The sequence below is a fragment of the Schistocerca americana genome, chromosome 1 (assembly GCF_021461395.2).
Source record: "Schistocerca americana isolate TAMUIC-IGC-003095 chromosome 1, iqSchAmer2.1, whole genome shotgun sequence".
In the NCBI taxonomy this organism is placed as follows: Eukaryota; Metazoa; Arthropoda; class Insecta; order Orthoptera; family Acrididae; genus Schistocerca; species Schistocerca americana.
In genome coordinates this window covers 694,740,268-694,766,477 of record NC_060119.1, presented here as the reverse complement: position 1 = coordinate 694,766,477, position 26,210 = coordinate 694,740,268, and the positions used below count along the sequence as shown (strand labels likewise).

At 38.0% G+C, this 26,210-nt stretch overlaps 2 protein-coding genes across 3 annotated transcripts in view; one reads left to right on the top strand and one right to left on the bottom strand.

Moving 5' to 3' along the window:
* Positions 1-2,617, top strand: part of LOC124609337 (acylamino-acid-releasing enzyme-like) — a 134,901-nt gene extending 132,284 nt beyond the window's left edge. For both annotated transcript variants that reach the window (XM_047140065.1, XM_047140066.1), the window contains exon 14: positions 2,440-2,617. In XM_047140065.1, the coding sequence (XP_046996021.1) occupies positions 2,440-2,539 (100 nt within the window). In that variant the 3' untranslated portion in view covers positions 2,540-2,617. The remainder of the gene's footprint in view (positions 1-2,439) is intronic.
* Positions 2,618-3,169: 552 nt separating this feature from the next.
* LOC124609363 (GTP-binding protein 128up) overlaps positions 3,170-26,210 on the bottom strand; it is a 52,345-nt gene continuing 29,304 nt past the window's right edge. Inside the window, exons 6-8 of the mRNA XM_047140067.1 lie at positions 22,437-22,566; positions 15,177-15,299; positions 3,170-3,413 (exon numbers count right to left, since the gene is read on the bottom strand). Coding sequence (XP_046996023.1) covers positions 3,311-3,413; positions 15,177-15,299; positions 22,437-22,566 — 356 coding nt within the window. The 3' untranslated portion in view covers positions 3,170-3,310. The remainder of the gene's footprint in view (positions 3,414-15,176; positions 15,300-22,436; positions 22,567-26,210) is intronic.

Below are 26,210 nucleotides of genomic sequence, written 5' to 3'. Positions count from 1 at the left end.
TCACTATGTGCACCACCTGTAAAGATTCTTCAATACCTTTTAGTGGGTGGCAACTCAATTGAATTATTATTATTTTTAATTTAAATGGTCCAAACACTGTAAAGAAATTTGGGCATTTGCTGTTTGCCAGAGTTCAATAAATGCCAAACCCATTCTACATTAGCCTCATTGAGGTCAACTCTTTGAATAAAGTATACCATAATCTTTCTTCCAATATTATGAGAAGGAAAGTTGCTACTCGCCATATAGCAGAGATGCTGATTCGCAGATAGACACAACAAAAAGACTCTCACAATTACAGCTTTCGGCAAGTAAAGCCTTCTCAGTTGCCTGAGACTGCAGTTGTGTGTGTGTGTGTGTGTGTGTGTGTGTGTATTGTTGACGAAGGTGTAATCACCAAAAGCTTTAATTGTGATTGTCTTTTTGTTGTGCCTATCTGCAACTCAGCATCTCCACTATATGGTGAGTAGCAAATTCCCTTCTCATAATATTGTTGTAGTCCATCCTGGATTTTCCATTGTTTTCTATTGGTATTGTTATATAGAGAATATTAAAGTAAATTTTCGTAATTGACTGTATGGAAAGTCAGGTTTCGGTTAAAATTCCACTTTCCAAGTTAATAGAGCAGCTTGAAGTCAGTGTATAAAGAAATGTGAGATAACAGCCATCAGTATGAAATTCCTAGAGAGTTGGATTACTTAATTTATACATGGTGTTGGGCTTGTTACATCAGTTAAAATGTATGCATAATGTTATGATGTGTGTGAAAAAATGTTATGTTTGTTAGCAGTTGTGCCAAAAAGTGTGCTGAAGCTGAAAAGAACACTATGTAAAATAATTTGGTAGAAATAAGTTTTTCTAGTAATAGTTGGGGGTCATTATTACAGCAGCTGAAATGAATTCGGAAACAGTTGGTTAATATATTATGAGAGTTTTATGCTTATAAAACTTACCTGGTAATTGATTCTACTTACAAAAGCCTCTGTAGTAGTATACTTCACAAGTGGTCCACTCTCTTTTGGTCCTACAGTTATTTTATTTCTGAGATCAAAAATGACTATCACTGGTGATTACTAGGCCATACCAACACTAAATGGACAGTACTTACTAAACCCCTTCATTCAAAGCAATTTTTAGGTCAGTGACTGCTTCACCTTCAAAGAACAAGATGAAAAATTCTCTTTGTGGAAGGAACAGGAATAAATGCATGTAATAACGGTGAGATGAAAGCAAGCTTTTAATTATAAAATTGTTTGTTGTGGCACACTAAAAAGCTGAATGTTATATTTTTGTTGACTCTTAAAATTTTTTTTGACCTGCCTCTATTCTGCACCTGAGTGAAGAGTATGCCCAGTTCATTTGTCCCCTGTCACCCGGAATACTTAGTGGCTACTTAAAAGGATATGTGTTGGCATGCCTTGACTTGTTACATGCTCTCTCGGTATTACTGCGAATGTAAGTCAAATCAGGGCTTTTGGGGACCAAAACATGTCACAGTTATCAAGACAATGCATTTTGTACAAGTTGGCTTGTGTCTTGGAATACCATTTGACTAGATTAGGTCATCTTATCCAGCATGCCAGTCACTTGAAACCAACCAAGCACATGAATGTCTTCAGGATCAAGAGGTGACCAGTGGTCATCGTTCCAGTTCACCCTAATGTTAACTGTGAAGGACTTTACGCTTAATGAAAGCTTGAAGAGACTACTGTAATGGTCTTCATGTTTGCATCTTTTGAAGGATTTGCACCAATTCAGTAATGTAACATTTATACCTCAAGTCTTCTCCAGCATCCTCCAAAGTTCACTCTTAAAAATTGTTCCCAATGTCGAGAATGATGTTACAGGATCCACTGCAATCAAATTTATAAATTGGAAATTTCTTTTGATTGTGTGCAAGGACTTCTTTAAACAGTTGGGCTCTGAACTCACCTATGTTGATACAATATGGGTGCAGAGTTTGCTGCCTACATCATGAGAACAGGGATAATGATTGTGGGAATTTAGTAAATGGGCCATTCATGATTTGAGGAAATTTTTTAAAAATAAATATCATTCTTTTTAAAAAGTGGAGTGCTGTATTTGTTACCTGGTGGCTTCTCGCACTGAATTAGGTAGCTGTGTGTCAGGAATGTACTTTCTATCTCAGTGGGTAGAAGGAAGTAAATGAAGGAGCAACTTACAATTTAATGGGTTACTGGATGTAACAGGTACTCTTATCCATATGACTGTACCCTTTCTATTCAGCAACAGACCAGTAGTTCCTAGCACTTATTTCTCCTAGGAAAGATTTTCATTATTCTCAACCGTAATAACTGGTGTTACTTTACAGACACAATCATAATGCAGTACTTAATTCATAATATGGATTTTGCACTGTTACACCAAAAAAGAAAATTTATTTCAGCTATACATACATAAGGATTTCTTTTGTTTTAGGTTGCTGCTTTATGAGGACAATCATCCACTTAGTCAAGTTCCTGTGGAAATGGACAACCTTATAAACTCAGTTTTGTGGTTCATGCAGCACATGGAATAAGAAAGATTCTTTTCTAATATATGTTGTATAAGTACATTATTTTCTTATATTACAGGAATTAAAACATTTTTCTTTAAATATTGCATTGTTTTAGCTTTCTTACTCTGCCCCCTCTAATGATCTCATAATAAACATTAAGTCCACACCTTACTCTTGTGAGTGATGTTTACAGTCTCTAGTAATGTACTATAGTTGGAGTCACAAACAATGGCAGTCAACTTTAGGCGTATTCTGTGCACCTGATGTAATACATACTCTTAACAGCCCTGGAGTGTTCTGAACATTATGCCATGAATGTTGTAGCCAGTGCGAGCATTAAACATAATCATGAGTTACTTAGTGAATTTTTATTCCATTTACTGTAAATTATATGGCTGATAGTGATGTGTGACAAATTCTACATAAGCAAGTGAGACATAAATCACAGGATACTCGCTTTCTTTAAGTGCAAAGCATCTGTATGCTTGGAACTAGCAATTCTATACTCCCTGTCCATGCCTAGACCTGCGTGGACCACCAATAGACACACATTAATTTTGTAATAATTCAGTCTCACTTTTTGATAAGTAATCTATAACATAAGTTACTGGATACCAGGTAAATTTATTCTAGAGTCAATTTTTGTACAGGTTGGATTCACTAAATATTTTATTTTTTATAAAATCAACATTCACAAATATCCACTGATTTCAAAGTATTCAGAATTGATGTTTATAAGTTGGCACTATCAGAAGATGCCTTAAGTTTTCAGTGCCATCAAAAAATACAAAATCAGACCTTTTTCACAATCTGGACAACATCTTCATCCATGAGCATATGATCCTTGCCAACTTTCTGAGGTTGATGTTTTACAGAAGATCCCCATACAAGTGCACTGAAAATATAAGGAAACATGCCATTAGCAAACTTTTTAGAAAATCGTTTACTTCTCTCTCTCCTCATATGTTATCCCCCATCCACTATCGCTCTTTAACCTTTTATGCACACATTTATTAATGTTCTATAAAACCATTTTATTTATTATACTGACTTTCATTTGGATGATCTTTAATAAATGGGACATGATGATGAAATAGTTACTGTGGTTTGTAATTTACAATAGTTTTCCAGTATTTGTCTTCACTGCTGCATTTACATCTACAATACAACAAAACCCACTTATCATTATCACTTCTTCAACAGATGTACTTTCACCACTGCACTGTATGCTTCCTTAATATCTGTTCATGTCTTAGCAATATAGTAAAGCATTGAAGATTGACACTTTAAAGGAGGCTATGTCTTTTCCATTTGCCATCAGACCTAATAAGTTCCGAAAGCATGAATAATTCTCACATTGAAGGTCTGCAGTTTGGTAGCAGGAATTTACACTGCACAATGTGTAAATTTATATTTTTTGGATGTGCAGGGCAACAATCCATAATCCGAATGTTCTGTTATGATTCTTGCATCAGGGCTACGCAATTGCTTCTTGAATAGTTTAGATGTCATCCATGCTTTGTTACTGGCACTGTAGTTTGTTGGCAATGCTTTTAAAACAATGCCCCTCCCCTTACACACACACACACACACACACACACACACACACACACACACACACACACACACACAAACAAACATCATTGATTTCTTTCAGGACTATTAGCATTGCTGTAAAGCAAACTCTACATTTCTTTCCACGACAGTCAAGTGTTTTGTTTCGAAGAATGCTGAAAAAGATCCTAGTTTCATTTATCTTGAAGATGTCCCTTGGTTTATATTTCTTTTTGCCATTCACTAAAATGTTTACATTTACCTGTCCCCTTCGCCACATGCAGTTTTGTACACTGCATTATACCACTACTTCAATCTATCAACCCGTCCATTAGATATGGAGAAGCCCTTCAGTCCAAGTATATTGGCCACCTTCAGTACCTTTCCACACACCATTGTGTGCTACCTGAAAACAGTTTGTAATTTCTTCCAGCTCCACATATTTAGAGCAACTGACATGTTTCATCTTTTTTTTAAATTTGGTGAGAATTACAGAAAACCCTGTGTCAAAGCAGACTTACTGGATGGGATGAGAAGGAAAAAAAATGGATAATGGATTTTAAATTACCAGAAGACATTTTGAATAACACCCATATATATTTAAATAAGGGTGTCCTACAAACAATTATGGCATCAACTGTGACTTTCAGATCCTTTACTAAAAAACTTACATTACAACATTGCTCACCTATCTTAAAACCTCCTTCCCACGATAAATGAGCCTTGTAAGCTTGTCAGCTAAACCATTCGTGACTTCAAGAACTTTCACTGAGTGCTCTGCTGTCATACACTAAGACGACAAAAGTCATGGAATAATGATATGCACATACGCAGATGACAGTAGTATCGCACACACAAGATACAAAAGGGTAGTGCATTAGGGGAGCTGTCATTTGTACTCGGATGATTCATGTGAAAATGTGTCTGACATGATTATGGCCTCACAATGGAGATTAACAGACTCCGAATGCGGAATGATAGTTGGAGCTAGACGCAAGGGACATTCGATTTCGGGAATCATTAGGGAATTCAATATTCTGAGATCCACAGTGTCAAGAGTATGCCAAGAATACCAAATTTTAAGTATTACCTCTCACCACAGATGACATAGTGGGCAACGGCCTTCAATTAACGACTGAGAGCAGCAGCATTTGCGTACAGTTGTCAGTGTTAACAGACAAGCAACACTGCGTGAAATAACCACAGAAATCAATGTGGGGTGTACGATGAACATATCCGTTAGGAGAGTGTGCTGAAATATGGTGTTAAAGGGCTATGGCAGCAGCAGATAGCTGACGTGAGTACCTTTGCTAACAGCGCATCATCACCTGCAGTGCCGTGGCTGGGTCAGATGAGTCTAGGTTTCAGTTGGTAAGAGCAGATGGTAGGGTTCAAGTGTGGTCCAGACCCCAAAAAGCCATGGACATAAGGCAGTGTGCAAGCTGATGGAGGCTCCATAATGGTGTGGGCTGTGTTTACATAGAATGGACTGCATCCTTTGGTCCAGCTGAATCCATCATTAACTGGAAATGGTTACCATTTGATGCCATACATGGACTTCAAACAATGGTGGAACTTTTATGGATGACAATGCGTCGCGTCACCAGACCACAATTGATCGCAAATGGTTTTAAGAATATTCTGAATAATTCTTGTGAATGATTTGACCATGCAAATAGCCCAACACAAATCTTGTTCAACATTAGACACAACTGAGAAATCATTTCATGCACAAAATCCTGCAACGGCAACACTTTCGTCATTATGGACAGCTATAGAGGCAGCATGTCTCAAATATTTCTGCAGGGGACTTCCAATGACTTGTCGAGTCCATTCCATGTCAAGTTACTGCACTACACCGGGCAAAAGGAGATCCGTCATGGTATTAGGAGGTATCCTGTAACTTTTGTCACCTCAGTGTATCCACCCGTTGTATGGAAACTAACTTCTTTTAGCTTTAAGATCAACCTCAGTATTTGTTCTACTACCATCTAACACCCTCCTGAGTTCTGTAATACCACAGGCACTTGGTTGAACTGTGGCCAAGCATTTCAGTCCAAGACATCTTTGTGACTATCATCACCTTCAATTGCGAAATAATTACTAGTGCAACTGAAAGGCACTTTGAGACCTAGCAATGCAGAATAGCTCCATTTGCTACAATTCTACTCATTATGTAAATAATTTTTTTCTGTTTTCCATCATACATATAACACACATACTGTATGTGCAAACTACGTTGTCAATCGGTGTGGTGGCTGATGGGAGCAACCATAAAGGCACAGTTGCTCCCATTTGTCACTTTGCCGATTGTCAACTTAGTCTGCATGTAGCAATGACTGAATTCTTATTCACATATTTCAAATAACTTTAATTTTATTAATTTGCCCAATTACTGATTACAATAATTAATTAGTTCACATAGAAATATTCTATTTACTAAAATATTCATAATTTATGATACCTAAAGACCACATGCCTGTCAACATTCAAGGATTTTAAAATTTGATTGTTTCAGGACTGACCTAGTTTATTTAAAAGCTCTTATTACTGATGTTTCAATGAATGTTTTATTTTTTCCAAGAACTCAATATCTCAGATGTTATATGCATTCAAAATTTTTGTTTTCCAGAGAGTTCCAATATTAAAATGTAATTATTTTCAAAATTCATAACTATAGTTTTGTAACCCCAATTTTCACTAAAATGAGTTGTTAATTTGTTAATTAGGCCAGTTAGAAAAATTAATTTTCTCAAGAACCCATGGTAAATTTTAGGAATTCCATTACACATTAAATTGACTCCCATAAAACAGTACTGATGATTTCGCCACTTGTTAGTTTTACAGCTAATGGTTAATCAAATGTACTTCTTTAACTATTGTATCTTTGTGGCCTACATGTTAATAACTAAAATGTAACAGTCCAGTATTTTGTCAATTTATAATTTCCTGTAATACATGCAGCTATACATAGCATGCACAAAGCCTTAGCGAGTCAGAAGCTAGCATTCATTATGCAAACAATCTATGTTTCGTCACATAATTTTCAGACAGTTGGTATCATACTGCAAAGTTACTTTGTCAGTATTGGGCAAGTGGTCAAACTATTCAGCCATTATTTTATTTATGTCATTTGCCAGTCACTGCTATGTAGTTAAAGTATAAAATTAAAATGTTGCCACTTTTAAAATATTTAGCCGCTCTTAGATGATGTGAAATCCAAAATTTCTGAACACAAGCTAGTCACTATGCTAGTTACTATGCGACAATAAACCAAGAAGACCGAAAAGTAATTTCTGCAATGTTGCGTATGTTATTTAAGAACTGTTTACCAAATCCAACAATCACAGGAAGACTATCAAAGAAGAAATGTTTGAGACTTTGGAGGCATTGTTATAGGTTGGTAATGTTTCCTCTTCACAACGGTATCTGTAAACTGAACGGGTGACCTCAATGATAATACAACGTGATGTGGCCTGTGCATTTCTTCACATGTTCATGTAAATATTAACATAGCAAATGCCCCACTTACCACGGAAACTTGAAATTGTAGCTTTGCATCACATCAGCTTATTAAGTCTGTGAGCAAGATAAGTAGGACTCAATACCTGCAACTATGTACAGTGGAGCAGCACTATTGCAATTGGTTCTCAAAATTGTGAAAGTCGGCATGATACATGTATGTTGTGGAAGGTTCAATTGTAAACTGTCATGCATGAAAGATAACACTTCCAACAAAAGGTTTCACAGGCATTTGCGGAGTGAAAAAGAGACTGGGGACAATAGCTATTTTCAGTATAGGAGACATTCCCCCAACAAATGTGGTTTTACTGACACTGTAAATGGTCCTGGGATGGTTCCTCATAGTTCTGTCCTTTTTCAAAATTTTAAGGCTCACATCAGTGTGGAGTACTGAAATGTGAAATTGATAAAATATGTTTGCATGTACGTTAACAAGGAAGACAGTACATAAATATTTCGGAGGCAGTATAACTGACCATAAAATGTGAACATTCATGGCCAGAAATGTCACACATAATAAAATGTTCCAGGCTATTATGCAGTGGTCAAATGGATGGGGAGCCCCTTCAGCCCACTTATAGCGAACTTCTTTATGGAAAAATTCGAGGAGCAGGCTTTGGAAACTGCGAAAGAGAAACCGAATCTTTGGTTCTGTTACATCGATGATACATTTGTTTTGTGGCAGGATGGCAACGAGGAACTGGATCGTTTTCACAACACCTGAACGAGATCAATCCAAAGATTCAGTTTACCAAAGAGGAGGTTGCAAGCAGAAGATTAAATTTTCTTGATGTGCTAATTTTCAAGATAGAAGATGGTAGCTTGGGCCACACGGTTTACCGAAAACCGACGCAGACAGACCGTTTACCTCCACCGGGATTCGAACCACCACCCACAAGAAAAGTGAGGCATAAAAAAAAAAAGTTGGCAGGCAAAGCAAGGAAAATCTGCAAACCAGAGCTGCTTGATGCAGAATTAAAACATCTCACCAATGCATTGCTCAAGAATGGTTATTCATTTGCTGAGGTGAAAAGAGCGCTAAGACCACCAAGTAGAGATCATAGCGATGGTCAAGCGCTGCTGAAATCGAAAGTTTTCCTGCCATTCATTAAGGACATCAATGACCTCATAGGAAAAATCTTGAAAAAGTAGAAGATTGCAGTAATCTACAGGGAGCGGTAAGGGTGAGGAGAGATACAGACTTGGGGGAGAGGTTCTGTGATGTGCCTAAGTATTTGAAGAGGGACAGGAGATCCTGCTGCTTTCTCAAATAGGATCACTATGGCTGCAGGCTGTAGGTGGATGAATCTGACAGCTGGTAATCCCTGCACTTTGTAAGCACAATTGGGGGGGGGGGGGGGGCCTTGTCTGCAGATAGCGTTATAAGGTTAGGATCAGATTTTAGGTGGTGGACTACAGTTCTTTTTGTGGATTTAAGGTTGGTTTCTATGTTGAGGGATTTGGGGAACGATGCAACCTTCGAGGTTAGGAAATTCTGGAAAGTTAACAGGGGGTGGCTCATGGTTGGATGGAGGAGTGAACAGTCAGGCAGTGTTCAATATTGGTTTTGGACTGAGTCTGATTGGTAAGGTTAGAGAAGGAGAGAAGGTCTCTAGCAAGTCTAGCGTAACTGAATTTGGGTGTGGGGCAAAAGGGAAGGCCTTTAGAAAATAATGATACTTCATTGGGACTTAGGCTTTTGGAGGACAGGTTCATGACTGTGTTTCAGGTCTGTTTAGGTTCTGGATTCTCTATGGCGATGGGACTGAATTTCCGACAGTGAGGTAACTGTAGGAGGTCTGCAAAACAGGGTTTTTGGCCATGATAGGATGCGGGTGATGTTTGAAGGCTCTTTTAAATATGTGGATGATGGCAGTTCAAGGCGGAAGGAGGAGATGAACAGGTTGGAGAGTTTCTTGAGGTGTCATTGTGCACACTCCTCTAGTTCCTGGACCACAAGAGTTTCCATCTGGATGGAGTACAAGAATTTAGGATTGGAGAGGAGGCATTGCAGGCAAGTTTGAGCCTGATGTACATGGTTTTGCATGGCTATGTTGGTTAGGGCTATGGACAGTCAGAATTTGAACACACGACATCATTGTGGAAGGAGAGGTTGCAGCCAGATATGAAAATTCCATGAACTAGGCAACAATTCAGGAACATTGATTAAAATTCTTCTGGGTATTATGCCGCATCATTGCTAAAAACTAACAACAATAATAAACTACAACCGACGTTTCGGCTGAATTGCAATGGCCTTCCTCAGGGCACGACTGGTTTTGCATGGGGATAGGTGCTTCTATTTATTACAGACTATCGATGTCTGACATCACTGTTGTAAAACTTTTAATTGGCCCTCTAATATGATTGGCTGGTCATGATGTAAGGGAAGATGGAAAGAAAGAGGCTATTCGTGGGTGTCCATGTCGTCAACGATTGGTAACTGTCCGCCAATCAGCATTCGGCTTCTGGTTGGCAAGTTTCCTCCTGGTGTGTGCGGAAGTGGACTGACAGTTGCTCTACAGCTGTTTGTGCAGATGTGTCCATGTCCCGTGTAGCTTCTGCCCTGCAACCGCTCGCAGTTTGGCGGACAGTTACCAATCGTTGACGACATGGACATCCACGAATAGACTCTTTCTTTCCATCTTCCCTTATGTCATGACCAGCCAATCATATTAGAGGGCCAATTAAAAGATTTACAATGGTGACGTCAGACATCGATAGTCTGTAATAAATAGAAGCACCTATCCCCATGCAAAACAGTCGTGCCCTGAGGAAGGCCATTGCAATTCAGCCAAAACATCGGTTTTTGTTTATTTTTGTTGTTAAGTTTTTAGCAGTGACGCGGCATAAAACCCAGAAGAATTTTAATCACTATGACACCGGCCGCAGAAGCCTACGTTCTTAATTCAGGAATGGTACGTGGGACTGGGTTCTGGCTAAGGATAGGGAAACTTTTATGTATTGAGAAAGATTGCAGTTATTACAGAGAAACACATATGTTTGTCAGCTAGCTAAAGTTGGTATTATGCACACATTTTGTAACATCGCAGTTTTAGGTGAGGGTATTTTGAATTATGGTAGCATAAGGTAACAACAGAGGTCGGGCCTGAAATATCTTGCTTCAATGCTGCCAACCTCAACAAGCAATTGCGCAGTAGCGATCACCAAATGATTCGTACAATCTTCTTTGCTTTGGGTTGTGTGTTGCTCATTCATTTCTTTTCTGATTTTGAAATCAGTGAGGAGAAGCATCCTGATTCATCATGGTGTTTGAGACTGTCTCTTATGACACCAGAAAGGATCATTGATCCCTATGACCATTTGTTAGTTCTGCTTTTGCAGAATAATGAAATGCAGGCTATAGACAACTTATAGGGTAGTTAACCAAAGCTTCAATACCACTAAAAGTTTAGTAAATTGTGTATTACTTGATCCACAATATGTAAGGGACAAAAGTGATAAATTATGGTTTTTCATAATTCCTATCAGTGAATTAAACCGTATGGTTCACTTATATACCGAATCAGCATCATTTAAATTATTTCAGATCATTTACCTGTAATTAGCAGACAGCTGTAATTAGTTATAAAACCTGATGATGTAATCTGTCATAAATTTCAGAAAAATTTATAATTTCATTCACGTGATTGCATTATTGCATTCCCACAGAAATGTTAGGAGAAATATCTATGTTGTAATGAAACCAATAATTAATAGTAAAATTTATTAATTTCAACTTATGTAAAAAAGACTTTTTGAACATTTATCTGTCATCTGATGCACTTAATGTGATTTCTGTCCTTTATGTATCATGTAAATAATGAAAAACCAATTAGATCAGTTGTAATTAACTTTTTCACCAACAGTGCTCGAACATTCTGATGTAAACACTATTGATTTTCAGGCATTTTGGTACTACAAAATTATCCTACAGAACTGTAATCTGAAATTCCATTTTGGCATTTTGTACTGTACCTCAGGTAATGTTCAGAGTACATCGAATGTGAAATCAAAATGTAATTAATGATTTTATTATAAGTATTGTAAATGTAACTTCATAACCAAATTTCTGCACAAGTCAAAAGAACAATATTTAGAAATGTATTCAGAATGAATCATGATTTATTGTCTTTAGAACCTTACGTACAGTTTGTTGCAAATCATTAACTTTTCATTATAAAATCAGTAAATGTAATTGTTTTTGACAATGGGCCAAAGAACATACATTGTTAAGAGAAGGTATATATTGTGCGATGCAAAGCACTTTAAGTCCATCACAGTTTGGCCAATGTAATGACGCAAAGTCTGTAACAGCTGCTGTGTGAATATCTTTGTAACTGCTTTCAGAAAATACATCTGTTGTTAAATGGATTCATCTGCATGTTGGAAAATATTATTTTAACATCCAAGTTTGCATCAAGTTTGAAATCCAGGCAAATCACCAATGTGCAACCCCTAATGGACTTTATTGGTGGAGGAGATTCGATGGTTCATAACTAAATATTCCACTACAAAAACTACATCACTCTCATACTACAATGAATCTCTCATAATGAGAAGTATTTTAGCCTGGACTGCAGTTAGAGTAACAATAGAAGGGTTAGGCTGCCAGCCTTGCAAGAGGGTGGCAGGGCTTGTTTCCCCCCACTGCACTTCTTCCCCTGGGCAATTTTAAGTTCTCATTTGTCTATGCGCCCACACAACTGCCAGTTTATAATGTTCAGCGAACTGGTCAACGAATTTTGATGTAGCTGAGAGTCTTCCTGTGAAGCATAAAGAGTTATTTTCAGTTTTAATTTTACTCTAAGTATCTTACAATTATATCTGTGTCAAATGATGATGAATATTCAAGAAAGGGCTCTGCAACATGCTAATCAGGGATTATGTGCTACAGATTTGAAATCAGTGTTTTGCTGAATCTGTAATGCTCAACATGGGAGGGAAAAAGATAAAGAGAAGCACTTTGTACAATAGTGAGAAAATGCTCTCCTTGTTAACAGAAATAATTGTGAAAGCTTAAGTAGAGCCAAAAGAAGAAAACAAGAAAAGTCTATTTCAGGGAAAAACAAAGAGGAACTGTTATAAGTTTTTACAGAAGTGAACATTCTGGTCAAAAAGCTATTTATTCTCACTTTTATAATTTTTATCTCTAATATCTTTTTTGTAGCAATCCATTTTACAGCACTGAGGCTTTGTCCTTGGGAATGTAGTGTGCAACATTTGAAAATTACACATGTGCTCATTTGTAAAGAAAAAAGTTCTAATTTCGCCAAAAATAGATGCTGCATTTTCAGCTCCCCACAATCATCAGTGCTTCTACAACTGGTTCCACTTTGAAGTTCATTTAGAAAATGGCCAAAAGGTGTATCTAAACAGAAAACTTAAGTGCTCAATGCACTGAAAACTACGCTACTTCTTTGAGAGTTGGCCCCTTTGCGAAAATTCTGCTATAACCCAAAGTACTGGCCTATTACATTTGGTTCATCTCTACAATCAAAAAAAGAAAAAGAGAAGTGGACACTGGTATATGGCCAAGCATTAAGAAATAATATGCATTAGGCAGAGGACATACAGTTACACCCAAATAACATGGAGTGCAACTGCCTTTCTATTCTTCTCCACGAAGACCAGAGCCCAAAGATGGTTGCAGAATTAAGAACAGTAAATGATGATGTAAATTCTATCTCCCAATTTGTGGGCAAGTCTTTAGGGTAACTTGAAGATGATCAAGAACACTTAAAAGAGGCCTCACTTGGTCAGTTTCCATTTATGATGCAAGAGCTTCTTATAGTTATGTAGGTGTTTATCCAACTATCAGAGCCATTACGTCTGCGGAGTATTCGAAGAAAAGCTGCCAGAACACTGTAAATGTCAAACACAGGGACAAGTAGGTGGAGATACGGACCACTTAACATGAGATGTTCAATAAATTGTCCAATTTTAGCACGCATTTCATGTCTGATTCTACATTCAATCTTTTCCTCACTACCCACTAATAATACACCAGCTTCCACTTCTTATAAAAGTGACAGTCATCCACAAGCCATTCAACTTCTGTTAGAAGCACAGGCATACTGCTATCTTATGTAAGTCTTTTTAATAGTTCACTTTTTTCCCTAAACCCTTTCATTTCTAAATTTCTCCCATTGGTATTTAATTTTGTATGTTTTATTACATACTGAAAGACTGCTTATTATTCATGCCTTAGGTTTTGGTTAAAGACTGGATATATTAAAATGCTCTTGGATGTGAGTTAGAGATGGGAAAAAGCAAACGGTTAAAACGTATACCGATACTTAAATTATGAGTAAATGCTATTTTTTGGTATTTGTTTGGTCTCTTAAAAGATGTGTTTTTTATTTTTACTAATAACTGAGTAAAAAAGCTAATATAGCAATTATCCATAGCAGCTGTGCTAAAATTTTTCACTTTTAAATGTTTTTTAAAAAAGAATTAACTTTTATTCATAAAATATCATAGAAAATGGGAAACGCAATCAGTGCTATTTTAACAACAATGCCAACAAAAATGAGCAATAAACACATGGCATAAGCACAGGTACAGCATCGCTGATACAATAGTATCCCTGTTGCTGCATGTTGTGAGTTAATGTATGCATGTTCACACTGTGCAAAAGACTTCTCCGCACTTTGTCTTTATGGTAGTTTCTTGCTGTTGTCACCAGATATCTGTCGTATTTCAGAATGGCGCCAAACCTAGACTGGAAACATTTTTACCAAGTGACACTGTAATGAAGTACACTGCTTTGTTTGCCACAAAAGATTAAAGACCTGTCTGCCATTTCTATGAAATAATAAAAGAGGAAGGAAATTATGGTAACAGCAATAACTTAAAAATAATTCATCCATAGTATACAATATAAGTAGAAATTAGCTAATCTGCTGCCTGTGTCTACATAATATACCTTTATCTGCTTGTAGCCCTTGAAAACGGACAAATGAACATGAAAAACAGAATTCTTCAACCTCAGTTTTCACCCTTTAGGCCACACGAATAAGGGTGAGATCCCCAATTACAACATAATTTTTGAACAGAGTCTCAAAAAATTAGAATCAATTGGAGAAAACTGGTGATTTTTTGTACTATTCAACCACTTATCTTTTTCCGAGAAAAGAAGTGAACGGTTGATGGACTAAATTTTCTTTTACTTGCCTATTTAATCTAATATTTTTGATTCTGTGTGTCTTGAAACTGAGAGAGTCAAACTATTTCAAGCTTTGTTTGATTTCAACATTTATCACAAGAAATAAAAAAGCATAAAAAACTTAAAATTGGTTATTTCAGAAACAGGTTATTCTGAGTGATCTTAACTAGCACGTTAATCTGGCGTGGGAAAAAAAAATCACCGAAGACCGGTAGTTTCAGCAATAACCACCATCCATAATATGTACACACATGTACTCTATTGCTTCCTATTTATGAGACAAAAATAATTACTATGAATGCTGAGACAACTGCACTGCTTCTGTTTAATGTTCTGGATGTAATCTACACCTCTAGTGGTGAATTACTCTAAAAATATAATTTATACTCAATTGTTGCAATTCTGCAAACTTACTATTTAAATTCTTTCGCTATTGAGCGATGAAGCTTGTTGCAGAAGTCTTCCACACTGCGTCTGTCAGAGTGAAGTACAACAGGTGACTCATAGTCAGGAAGCTGCCCTTTAGGTTTTGTGTATCTGTAACACATTAAAGTAACACTGGTCAGTACAATGAATTAACTTTGACAAGATTTTAAACATGGCTGCAGCAGCAACTGTTAAAATTCTTCACAATAAAGGATGGCAGCCAACTGTTTTTGGCTGCCATCCTTTATTGTGAAGAATTAACTTTGGTCTAGTCAGCATCTTTTGACCATTATGTTTGATTTAGAAAACAGAGATACTATTTGACTGAGACACTCATAAATTTATCAACTGCTTCAAAAGGTGAGAGAACAATGTTCATATTTAAAGATGAGTGATGCAGTAATTTTTTGTTACACCATACTGAAGCAAGGAAACACTTACTGATTGCTCAAGTACAAGGTATGAAAAACTTCATTTAGAAAATTTTTGAGCATTTAGAGGAGATAAAAATGAATTTTTTTATGGAACAAATATTTCATAGGGGCATCATTTCCTCACTAGGGCTGCAGGAATATTTGGACACTACTGATAGTCAGAGATGGTGTTCAAACTGATGACTGTTGTTTTAGAGGTGTTGGTGAAAGTGTTGCCCATTTACATTAATGCAGATCTGAAATTTGTATGTTAGTGGTCATAAAATATTCAAAACAACCAAGTGTTTCTAAATAATGGCTGCAGCTTCATCCATACTGGCAACCAGCCCTTCTGGAACTTCTACCGGTGTCTTGTAAAGGTTCCATCTGACCCCCCCCCCCCCCCCCCCCCCCCCGTCCTCCCCAGATGTTGGCAGCACAGAAATGATACACCTGTGATATTTTTGTCATGTAAAAAACAATAAGTTTATCTCCTCTAAAACTTAGTATATGTAATTTTTGACACACTCTTTACTGATAACTGAAAAAGTGAAATAATGCTCTCTCCACTGGCAAAACATTCTGCACTGGTCTCACATTGGGATATCTGGGACAGGACTGCCAAGGGGGAGGTTACCATGAGAAGACTGAATAACCATGAATGGGCAGCAGTCTACACGAGTAGAAGTGTGGAAAGTCAGAAGTTTGAACTTGATAGGTAAGCTTTGTCAAATGAGAAATGTAAAGATTCAGTTTAAATGTAGTGGGAGAGCAGTGAGGTGAAAACTTCTATTTCTTGTGTCTTTCTCCTGCAGCGGTGCAGGGGTCAGCATCGTTATGAACGGATTTTTCGTGGTTAATTTAAGGGGTGGCCAGATGCCCTTCTTATCACAACCCTGTTACCTCTCAGGACAGAAGGTGCGTAGCCCAAATGTCTGTGTGTACAGTTATTCATGCGAAAGTGAGCAAAAATTTTCTAAATGTTGGTGCATTGTGTAACCGAGATTGGACAAGGGTACCAGCCCAGTATTCACCTGGTAGGACGTGGGAAACCACCTAAAAACCACATACAGGCTGGCTGGCAAACCGACCCTCATTGTTAATCTGCGGAGCAGATTCAATCTAGGGCCAGCTCATCTCCCCATCCTGAAAGAGGCACTTTAAGGTGCACAGCTATCCAGGCGAGTAGATCAGTGAAGTGAAATGGAAAGAAGATAATTATTTCTGGTCACACAAATATAGGGTAACATCTACAGCAGTAGAAAATGGTATAACTGGAGTAGGATTCATTACTTATGGGAAGGTAGGGTAGTGAGTGAGTTATTTCGAACAATTCAGTGATAAGACTGTTCTCATCAGAATCAACAGCAAACCAATGCCAACGAAAACAACTGTTCAGATATACATGCCAACATCACAAGCAGAAGATGAAGACACAACGGAAGTATATGAGGATATTAAACACATATTTCAGAACATAAAGGGAGATGAAAATCGGATAATCATGGGTGACAAATTCGGTAGTAGGGGAAAGAACAGAAGACAGGGTTCTGTATGTGGGCTTGGTAATAGGAATGAGACAGGACTTCTGCAGTAATCTTCAAGTCGTAATAGTGAATACACTGTTGAAAAATCTCAAGGGGAGGTGATAAACTTGCAAAAGGCCTGAAGACGCATGAAGATGCCATTTTATTACAATGTGGTGTAACAGAGATACTAATATCAGATACTGGATTATGAGGCATACCCAGGAGCAGATATAGACACAGACCACAATTTAGTAATGATGAGAAGTAGGCTTAAGGTTAAAAGGATCACCAGTTCTATAATGTGATTATGGATACCATGGCAGCAGTTCTCTGGAAGAGTAATGGATACCTCTAACAAGGGAAATCACAGAAGTTGGACAGATAAATACAGGTACAAGGAATGTAAAAACCACCTCGGGTAATCAGAGAAAATACTTCAACTGATGGATGGAAGAAGGAAATACAAAAATGCTCACAGGAAATTGGTTTGAATACAGCAATATAAAACAGAAATTAAATAAATAAAAAGCATAGGGAAAGCTAAGGTGAAGTGGCTGCAGGATTTTGAAAATGCTCATTTGGAACGACAGATTCGGATAGAGAAAAGTCAAAACAACCTTCCGTGAAATTAAAAGCAAAGGAGTCAACATTAAAGAGCACAAGAGGAATTCCACCATTAAATGCAGGGGAGGAGCCGACTGGTGACATTACAGTAGAAGACTCAGGGTGTCAATACTGATGACATAGTTGATTCAATATTAATGAGAGTTTAACAGAGCTTTAGAAGACTTGCAGTCAAGCAAGGTGGAAGGCATAGGTAACATTTCTTCAGAATTTCTGAAAATCTATGAGACTAGAGATGTACCATCCACTTTTGGAAAATTATCATCCACCCAATGCCAAAGATGGCAAGTGCAGATAAGTGTGAGAAATAACCCCCCCCAATTAGCTTAACAGTTCATGAATCAAAGTTGCTGATACAAATAATGTACAGAAGAATGGAAATGAAAACTGAGGATCTGTTCATGACAATCATTTTCACTTTGGGAAAGATAAAGGCTCTAGAGGCAGTTCTGATGTTGTACTTGATAGCTCAAGAAAGATTTAAGAAAAATCAAGGGCAAGTTCACTGGATTTCTCAATCTAGAAATACCATGAAAGAATGTAAAGTGGTGCAAGATGTTCGAGATTCTCAAAAAAATCATTATAAGCTATTGGGGAAGACAGATAATATACAAAATGTGTTAAGTCAAACAATGGAAAATCCAGGATGGAATGTAACAATATTATGAGAAGGAAAGTTGCTGCTCACCATATAGTGGAGATGCTGAGTTGCAGGTAGGCACAACAAAAAAAGTTTCACACTTAAAGCTTTCGCCCAATGACCTTTGCCAACAATAGACACACATATGCGTGCACACACACACTCATGCAAACACAACTCACACATGCAACTCAGCATCTCTGCTATATGGTGAGTAGCAACTTTCCTTCTCATAATATTGGTACAATATATGTAAGAATTGACAAGGAACAATAGGAATCTAAGATCAAGAATGAAGTGCTTAGCTTAAAATGGGGGTAAGACAAGGATTCAGCCTTTGTGTTCTACTGTTCAAAGGTACATCAAAGAAGCAATGGTGGAACTAATAGATAGGTTCAGGTGTGGGATCAAAATTCAAGGGGAAAAGGTATGAAGGACAGGATTCACTAATGAGATTGCTAACCTCAGTGGAAGCGAGAGAACATCACAGGACATATTGCATGGAATGAACAGTCTAATGGGCACAAAATATGGACTGAGTGTGAACCGAACAAAGACAAACATGATGACAGTTGCAGAGATGAGATTAATGAGGAACTTAACATCAAAATTGCGGACCACAAAGTAGACAAAGTGAAGGAATTCTCCTACCTTGGAAGCAAATTAATTTATGACAGACAAAGCAAGAAGAACCAAAAAAGCAGCCTAGAACAGAAAAAAACCGGCATTTCTGGCCAAAACAAGTCTCCTAGTATCAAACATTGGCCTCGAGGAAGAAATTTCTGACAATGTATATCCGGAGCACAGCATTTCATGGAAGTGGAGCATGCATTATGGGAGAAGTTGAGAAGAAAATAATCTAAACATTCAAGGTGTGGCACTATAGAAGTATACTGAATATTAGGTGGACTGATAAGATAAGGAATGAAGGGGTTCTCCACAGAATCAGCAAAGAGAGTAATACACAGAGAACACTGACAAGAAGAAGGGACAGGATGTTAGGATGTGTTACAACATCAAGAAACATCTTCCATGGTACAAGAGGGAATTGCAGAGGAAAAGACTGCAAGGAGAGACTGAGACTGGAATACATCCAACAAATAACTGAGGACACTGGGTATAAATGCTACTATAAAATGAAGAAGTTGGCACTAGAGAAAAGTGGGGGACTGCTAGTCATATGAAGCACAGAACCATATAGTTATCTCAACAACTCCCACTCTCCACATAGTAAGGCACAGAACACTTCAGTCTACACCTTACAAATACTACGTTTTGGTAGAACTGGACCACACCGAGCACAAAAGAATTTGATTATGATACATAACAAATAAAAATGAAGAACCTTTATCCACTCACCTACAGATGAAGTATGCGCACCCTCTACAGATCTGACAATTGCTTCAGCTTAGCTCTTTTTCTAATTTTAGAGCAAATATTGTGCTAATATAAAGAGAATACAAGGTGTACAACTTTGCTTCTGCCGTTTTCTCCCCAACATTTGAGGCTTTAATGAAATAAATTGGTTACACATGTATCATTCAAAGTATTTTCCATAGCTGGCCACTACTTTCTCCTATCTTTCAGGCAGGTACGAATACCGTGTTGAAAAAATTGTTCATCTTTTGAAGCGATCCACGAACCGATCCAATTTGTGACTTCTTCATGAGATTGGAAGTGTTGGTCAGCCAGGTCATGTACCATTGATCTGAACAGGTGATAATCAGAGGGAGCAATGTCTGGAGAATATGGCGCGTGGGGTAGGACTTCCCATTTTAACGTTTTGACCTCTTTTGCAATGGGGTGTAGAGCGTTGTCACGCTGCAAAATCACTTTATCATGCCTCTTGCTGTATTGCGGCCGTTTGTCTTTTAATGGTCTGCTCAAACGCATTAATTGCGTTTGATAATGACCACCTGTGATTGTTTCACTTGGTTTTAACACCTCATAGTACATGATGCCGTGCTGGTCCCACCAAATGCAGAGCATGATCTTTGAGCTGTGAATATTTGGTTCGGCCATCGACAAGGAACCATAGCCGAGATATCCCCATGATTTTTTGCATTTAGGGTTATTGTAATGAACCCGTTTTTTGTCCCCGGTCACAATGAGATGCAGAAATCCATTCCATTTTTGTCTCTGAAGCAACTGTTCATGAACACACAAACGCCGTTCAATCTTCATCTTCGAAAACATTCTCTCTTCCACCATTATGCCGGTCTACAACGTTAAATCACCAATCTTGAAGCATTGAAACCACTCACGACACATTCTTTCACTAATAGCATCCTTACCATACATACTTGAGAGCATTCAATGAGACTCAGCTGCTGTTTTCTTCATATTGAAACAAAACAGTAACACCTCCCGCAAATGACGAGAATTAGGCTCCTAAACTGACCTCTTTTTTTTTTTTCAATCAAGAACAACTTTATGATGCAGACACAAATCGACTAATGTTTGAATGAGGTTATGTTGACCGAGGTCCAAGCTAACTGCCTGATGTCTGCGATCTGTTTCTTTCGACAGCTACTTACCGTTGTCGCCACCTATCAGCCAACGGCGGAAGCAAAGTTCTACACCTTGCAAAAGCTTGAGAAGTTATGTTACTTTTGTATCTTTAAGCATGTGATTCCACCACCCATCATTCAGCTACAGACTATCATAATGTTTGTTTGATTTTAGGATATATTTTTTAAAATTAAATGGCAAGAGTTCACCTAAGAACAATTGAAGTGCTCTTTCTTATCCTTAATTGTTCATTTTTACACTTACACCTGTTTTACCCAAATTTTATTTTGTGTTGGTAACCAGGTACAAACTTTTGGTTTCTTTTTAATAGAATATCATATACAAAGTATTTATAAACTAGTTATACAAAAGTAACCTTTCATTGAGCACAAGATAAATAACTCACGGAATTGTTTGATATAGCACTAACTGCAGTATATCTTCAATTTTTATTTACATATGTTCAACGTGACTACCTTTTATAACATGGCAAATGTCCCATCTGTAATAAGTTTCCTGCCACATATTATGAAGCAAGTCTTGATGTATGGTGGCAACTGCCAGTGTTAGCTGTTCTCGCAGCTCGTCGGCATTTCCTGGAAGCGGAGGAACAAACACACTGTCCAACACTGAAGTCCACTGTGGTTAAATCAAGTGATCATGGTGTCCAGGATATTGTTCGACTATATCCAATCCAAGTCAGCATATTCCTACAGAGATACGTAACAGCTTGAGGGTGATGAAGTGGTGGAATGCGATTTTGCTGGGAAATAAATTCTGTGCCCATATCCTGTTGTAACAGAGGCATTAAATAGCATGTGCAGGTATGGCAGGACAGCTACAGTTGACTTGGCAAATATAAAGGTCCATAAATTTTGTTATTGCTTACAGCACAAAATTCATTTATATTAGGTGAGTCCCTTAAATGTTTGATTATGTGATGTAGTTTCTGCTCAACCTACATCAAGACATTATGCTGATTCACTTTACTGCAGGTATGGAAGGTGGCTTCATCACTGAACACAATTTTATTAAGAAAATCATTTTCAGTCTGAATTTTCTACAACATTTCTACACAAAATTCGGCTTGTTTTCTTCATTACTTTCTTCTTAAAGCCTGAAACAGTTCCAATTTGTAGCGGTTGAGTAACAGGCTTTTCTGTAATACCTTCCACACCGTAATATCAGGCGTATTCAATTCTAAGCTGCCGTGTCTCATTGATTTATCTGGACTATGAATGTAACACTTGCTCAATTGCAGTGGATTAGGATCATGAAACCATAAACAAAACAGTGTGCACTCTGCACCATAATACGATTCCATGATGACTGTCAAAAGAACTCATTCGTGCATGCCACCTAGCCAGAATGTTGGGAACTGACAGTGTTAGGTGGGAATATAACTTGAAAATGTATTGCAATCAGTGCTGTATCAGACGTTTCTGAGGGTTATTGATCCTTTTCACAATTAAAGGTGACTTATAAACACCCTGTATATGCAATATCCTAAGGAACCCAAGGTGTTACTTACATTCGCACTAACTTCAAGTATTCCCACATTTTCTCAAGCAGATCATCAAAGTTCCACCTATGATGAGCAGATATTGGCACACAATGAGGTATTTTGTAGATGATATCCAACTCTTCAATGCTGATCTGGTCTGAAACAAATGATACATATTATATACAATTTGTGAAAATAATCTGAAGACTAAAAATAGCTCATAAAAAACAAATGTTACTGAATATTTACTATTGCGAGATAGCGTAATTACAGCAAACTGTATGTGTGTGTTTCCACATGTGTAGGAATATACTTACCCAATCAAGGGTAAGGCATATTATTTAGTCTAGAAATATGACACTATGAAACTTGGTATGGACTCTGATTTAAAAAACATTAATGTTTCAGTAACATATCACCTTTACACACAATTAAGTGTCAACATGCTGACAATTTGTTTAATTGTATCAAACTGTTACTCAAAAGCAGTTTTTTTAGTCGTCTGGGCTTGTGGTACTACAAAGCCATGACACCTAACTAATGATAAACATCCAATAACATAAACCAAGAGCATCAACAAATAAATAATCCCATAACTGTACATCTGCTCTGTAATATGTCACACATGCAGGTAATTATCACAAATATGTTAATAAATTCAAACTTTATGAATTCATGAGACTTTAAAAAAAGTGTGAGTGGGACTCTCACTCAGAGGGTTCCATACAAGCTTAAATATGTATACAGATGATGATGATAATAATAATTTTAATAATAATAACTCAATGGCTTGTTGCAAGTCTTGGACACCCACTTTGGCAACTTTCGTGTCCCTAACCTACCCCACTTATCCAACCGGGGAGAGGGGACCTAAGTTTAACATGGAATCTGAACCATGTGTTTTTGCTGGTAACTGCTCACATCGTTGAGGTGAAGGCCATGTTAAAATGCAGACTGAAAAATCTGTGGAAGGGGGGGGGGGTACAAATTGTCACTTCGAGCTACTTGTTGTACCCGATTAATACAAATATCAATACAACGGTTAAGTCATAAAGTTTTAATTGATACCTTGAAAAGATAAAGTTATGTAAACAATTTTTTGTGTCGTTAGGAGGCAAATGTCGGTAGTTTGGTAACATCCTCATGTCACATCACTACACCACACTGCTAGAGGAGCTAAAATAAAATGGCATAGCTCATTGCTACAGTGCAGTATCATACAGTAATTTGTTTTCTGCATTTAAAGGGGAACATCACTGCAACAAAGTGGAGTAAGTAGGTGGAAGTGTGCAGCAACAATGCACCATCACATGGCATAGTGGTTAGGTGGTTCAGATGCTTCCAGTGTGGTCAAATACATTTGAGGAAGAATAAAGTGACAGACCGGCTACTGTGAAGAACCGGGAATCAGAAAAGAAGTGGAGGCTCTCATATTAAAAATATGACAATCAAGATGATAGAGGAAAAAGCGAAAATCAGTCGACAATCAGGTATCAATGTCTTGCATGACATCCATTGGTGGTCCATTGGGATGATTGTGGTGGTGGTGGTGATGGTGGTGTATGTGGGGCTCTCAACAGCACAGGCATTAGCACCTTTATGAATTGTCATCCATTCCTGTGGGGAGGGAGAGGGGACAAACTCTGCTCCACAGACAGAATTACTTAAAATGCTGTAAAGTTCACATTTCACCATTAAAAACTGCCCTCATGGTTCACTAAACTATGACACTGAAAACTGAGCAATAAAAATGTAACCCCCATTGGGTTCCATGGCTAGCCACACCCATTCAAAACCCTGCTGAACCACGACAGCAGCAGAAATGTTACAACTGTGCTGGGCCAATCCAAATGACTTATTTAGTTTCCTAATTACCTCTGAGGACTGGATATATGACTTCCAGACAAAGGAACAAAGCAATGGTGGAAAACGCATTCACCATTACAGAAAAGGGTGAAGACCCAATCATCATTGGGATTTTTTTCTTTTTTTTTTTCGGCTGCCAATTTATGATATCAAAAAATTATTCTCTTAAAGGACAAACTGCCACAAGGAGCCAAATACTGAAATATTTTGAGATCATTACCAGAGACTGTCATGAAAAAGTGTTGTGGGAGGCTATCTAAGGGGATGTTTTTGCCCCTTGACAACACTTTGCATTCTGCACTGCCTCTATCAAATTTTGAGTCTGGTCCACCTCTCCCCACATTATCCGGACACAGAACCTAGTACCTTCTCCCTGTTTCCATGGGCGGTAGGCAGTGGGGGTGATAATGAGTTGATTTTTGAGGTAGAATATTTCCTAAACAGCCAAAACCACTGACTTCTACATCCCAGGTCTCTGTCGAGTCATCCAATGCTGGGAAAAACGTCATTTTGAAAAGTGAGTACAGAGAAATGGACTAACCCCACCATCAAGTCTCGTGGTCGCAGATCAATTTTTCTGAGGAAACAGTGCTGTGCAATCCCAGGAATACTATGCTGAAAGTCTTTCTAGCACCTTCACAGACAGGAATTACATACCAAACTTCGCCCTAAATTATACCATTTTCACAGAGTGCTCTAATCTTCAGACAACTCCATGAACCAGTTACAAAGGAGCAACCCATCATCACCCAGTAACACTCTGTCCTGGAAGAACTTAAACATGTCCCTGCTGAAGGCCTGCTCCATGTACATCCACCCTCGCCGCACACACACAGGATCACATCCTATTCTAGCCCCATCATAGGCTTATAGCAGCTCTGTTGTCACTTTCACAGAGCTAATATGTGAGTATGTCCATTAACCAGCTGTCTGTCAGAATGAATGGCTACCGCAAAACATTGACCAAGAACAGAGCTGACCTGCTACTGGAGGATCACACTGCTGAGCTTCTATGGCTGCTTCAAAACTTATGCCACCTGGTTCCTCTTCCTTAATAACAGCATCTATGAACTATGTAGCTAACACATACTTCAATCCTGCAATCTTCCTGGCCTTGACCCCTTATAGTCCTTGTCCACACCCATCTCAGCACTGTCCCCATGTTATGTAATTCACCGATACTACACTTGCCTTCCCCTTTTAGCAGTTTCCCTCTTCTTCTGTTTTGCCTCCCTTTCCTAACTAACTCCTCCATATAACTGTGGGTCACAAGCAACTCCCGAAGCTTGTGGCAGAGTGAACTTACAAGTGCAACATCCCTAACCTGTGTGCTTGCTACCTCTCTCTTCCTGTCATCAGCCACCCTTCTTTCCCAATCTTCCTACTTTCATCCTCTTTGTATGATACAACCTATAATGAGATATGTTATAATTTAAAATAGCAACAGGCTTCACTTCTTTCTGCTACACCAATGGAAGATGTTCACGGAGAAACATGACTTTAATTAGTTGCATGGGAAGAATGACCCACTGTCCATACATTTTTGAATTCATGTGCAGATATGAAGGCCAAAATGTGAGCAAAGTGCATCCACAATATGCGATGGCAAGCAAGTGACTTTATTTGCAATGGGGAGACTGTTTACACTTTGTGGTCACGCTTTAGGGATGCTGTGGATTCCAGAGAAGAAGTGGCTGGATGGCAATGGTCCAGCCCCAGAACATATGAAGCTATACTAAGTAATCTCTTAACTTACTACCTACCTGTCATTTGACGCTGTCTAGACTGACTATGAGCATACTGTAAATAAGAGATCTGTTCACTCAATGTTATTACAGTTTATGAGAAACATTAAACATAGAAGAGTTCCTTAAAAAGGGATTAAGTGATTTTGTAGCTAGTTGCTAGAGAATATGAGCTCTCTTTTACAGCCTT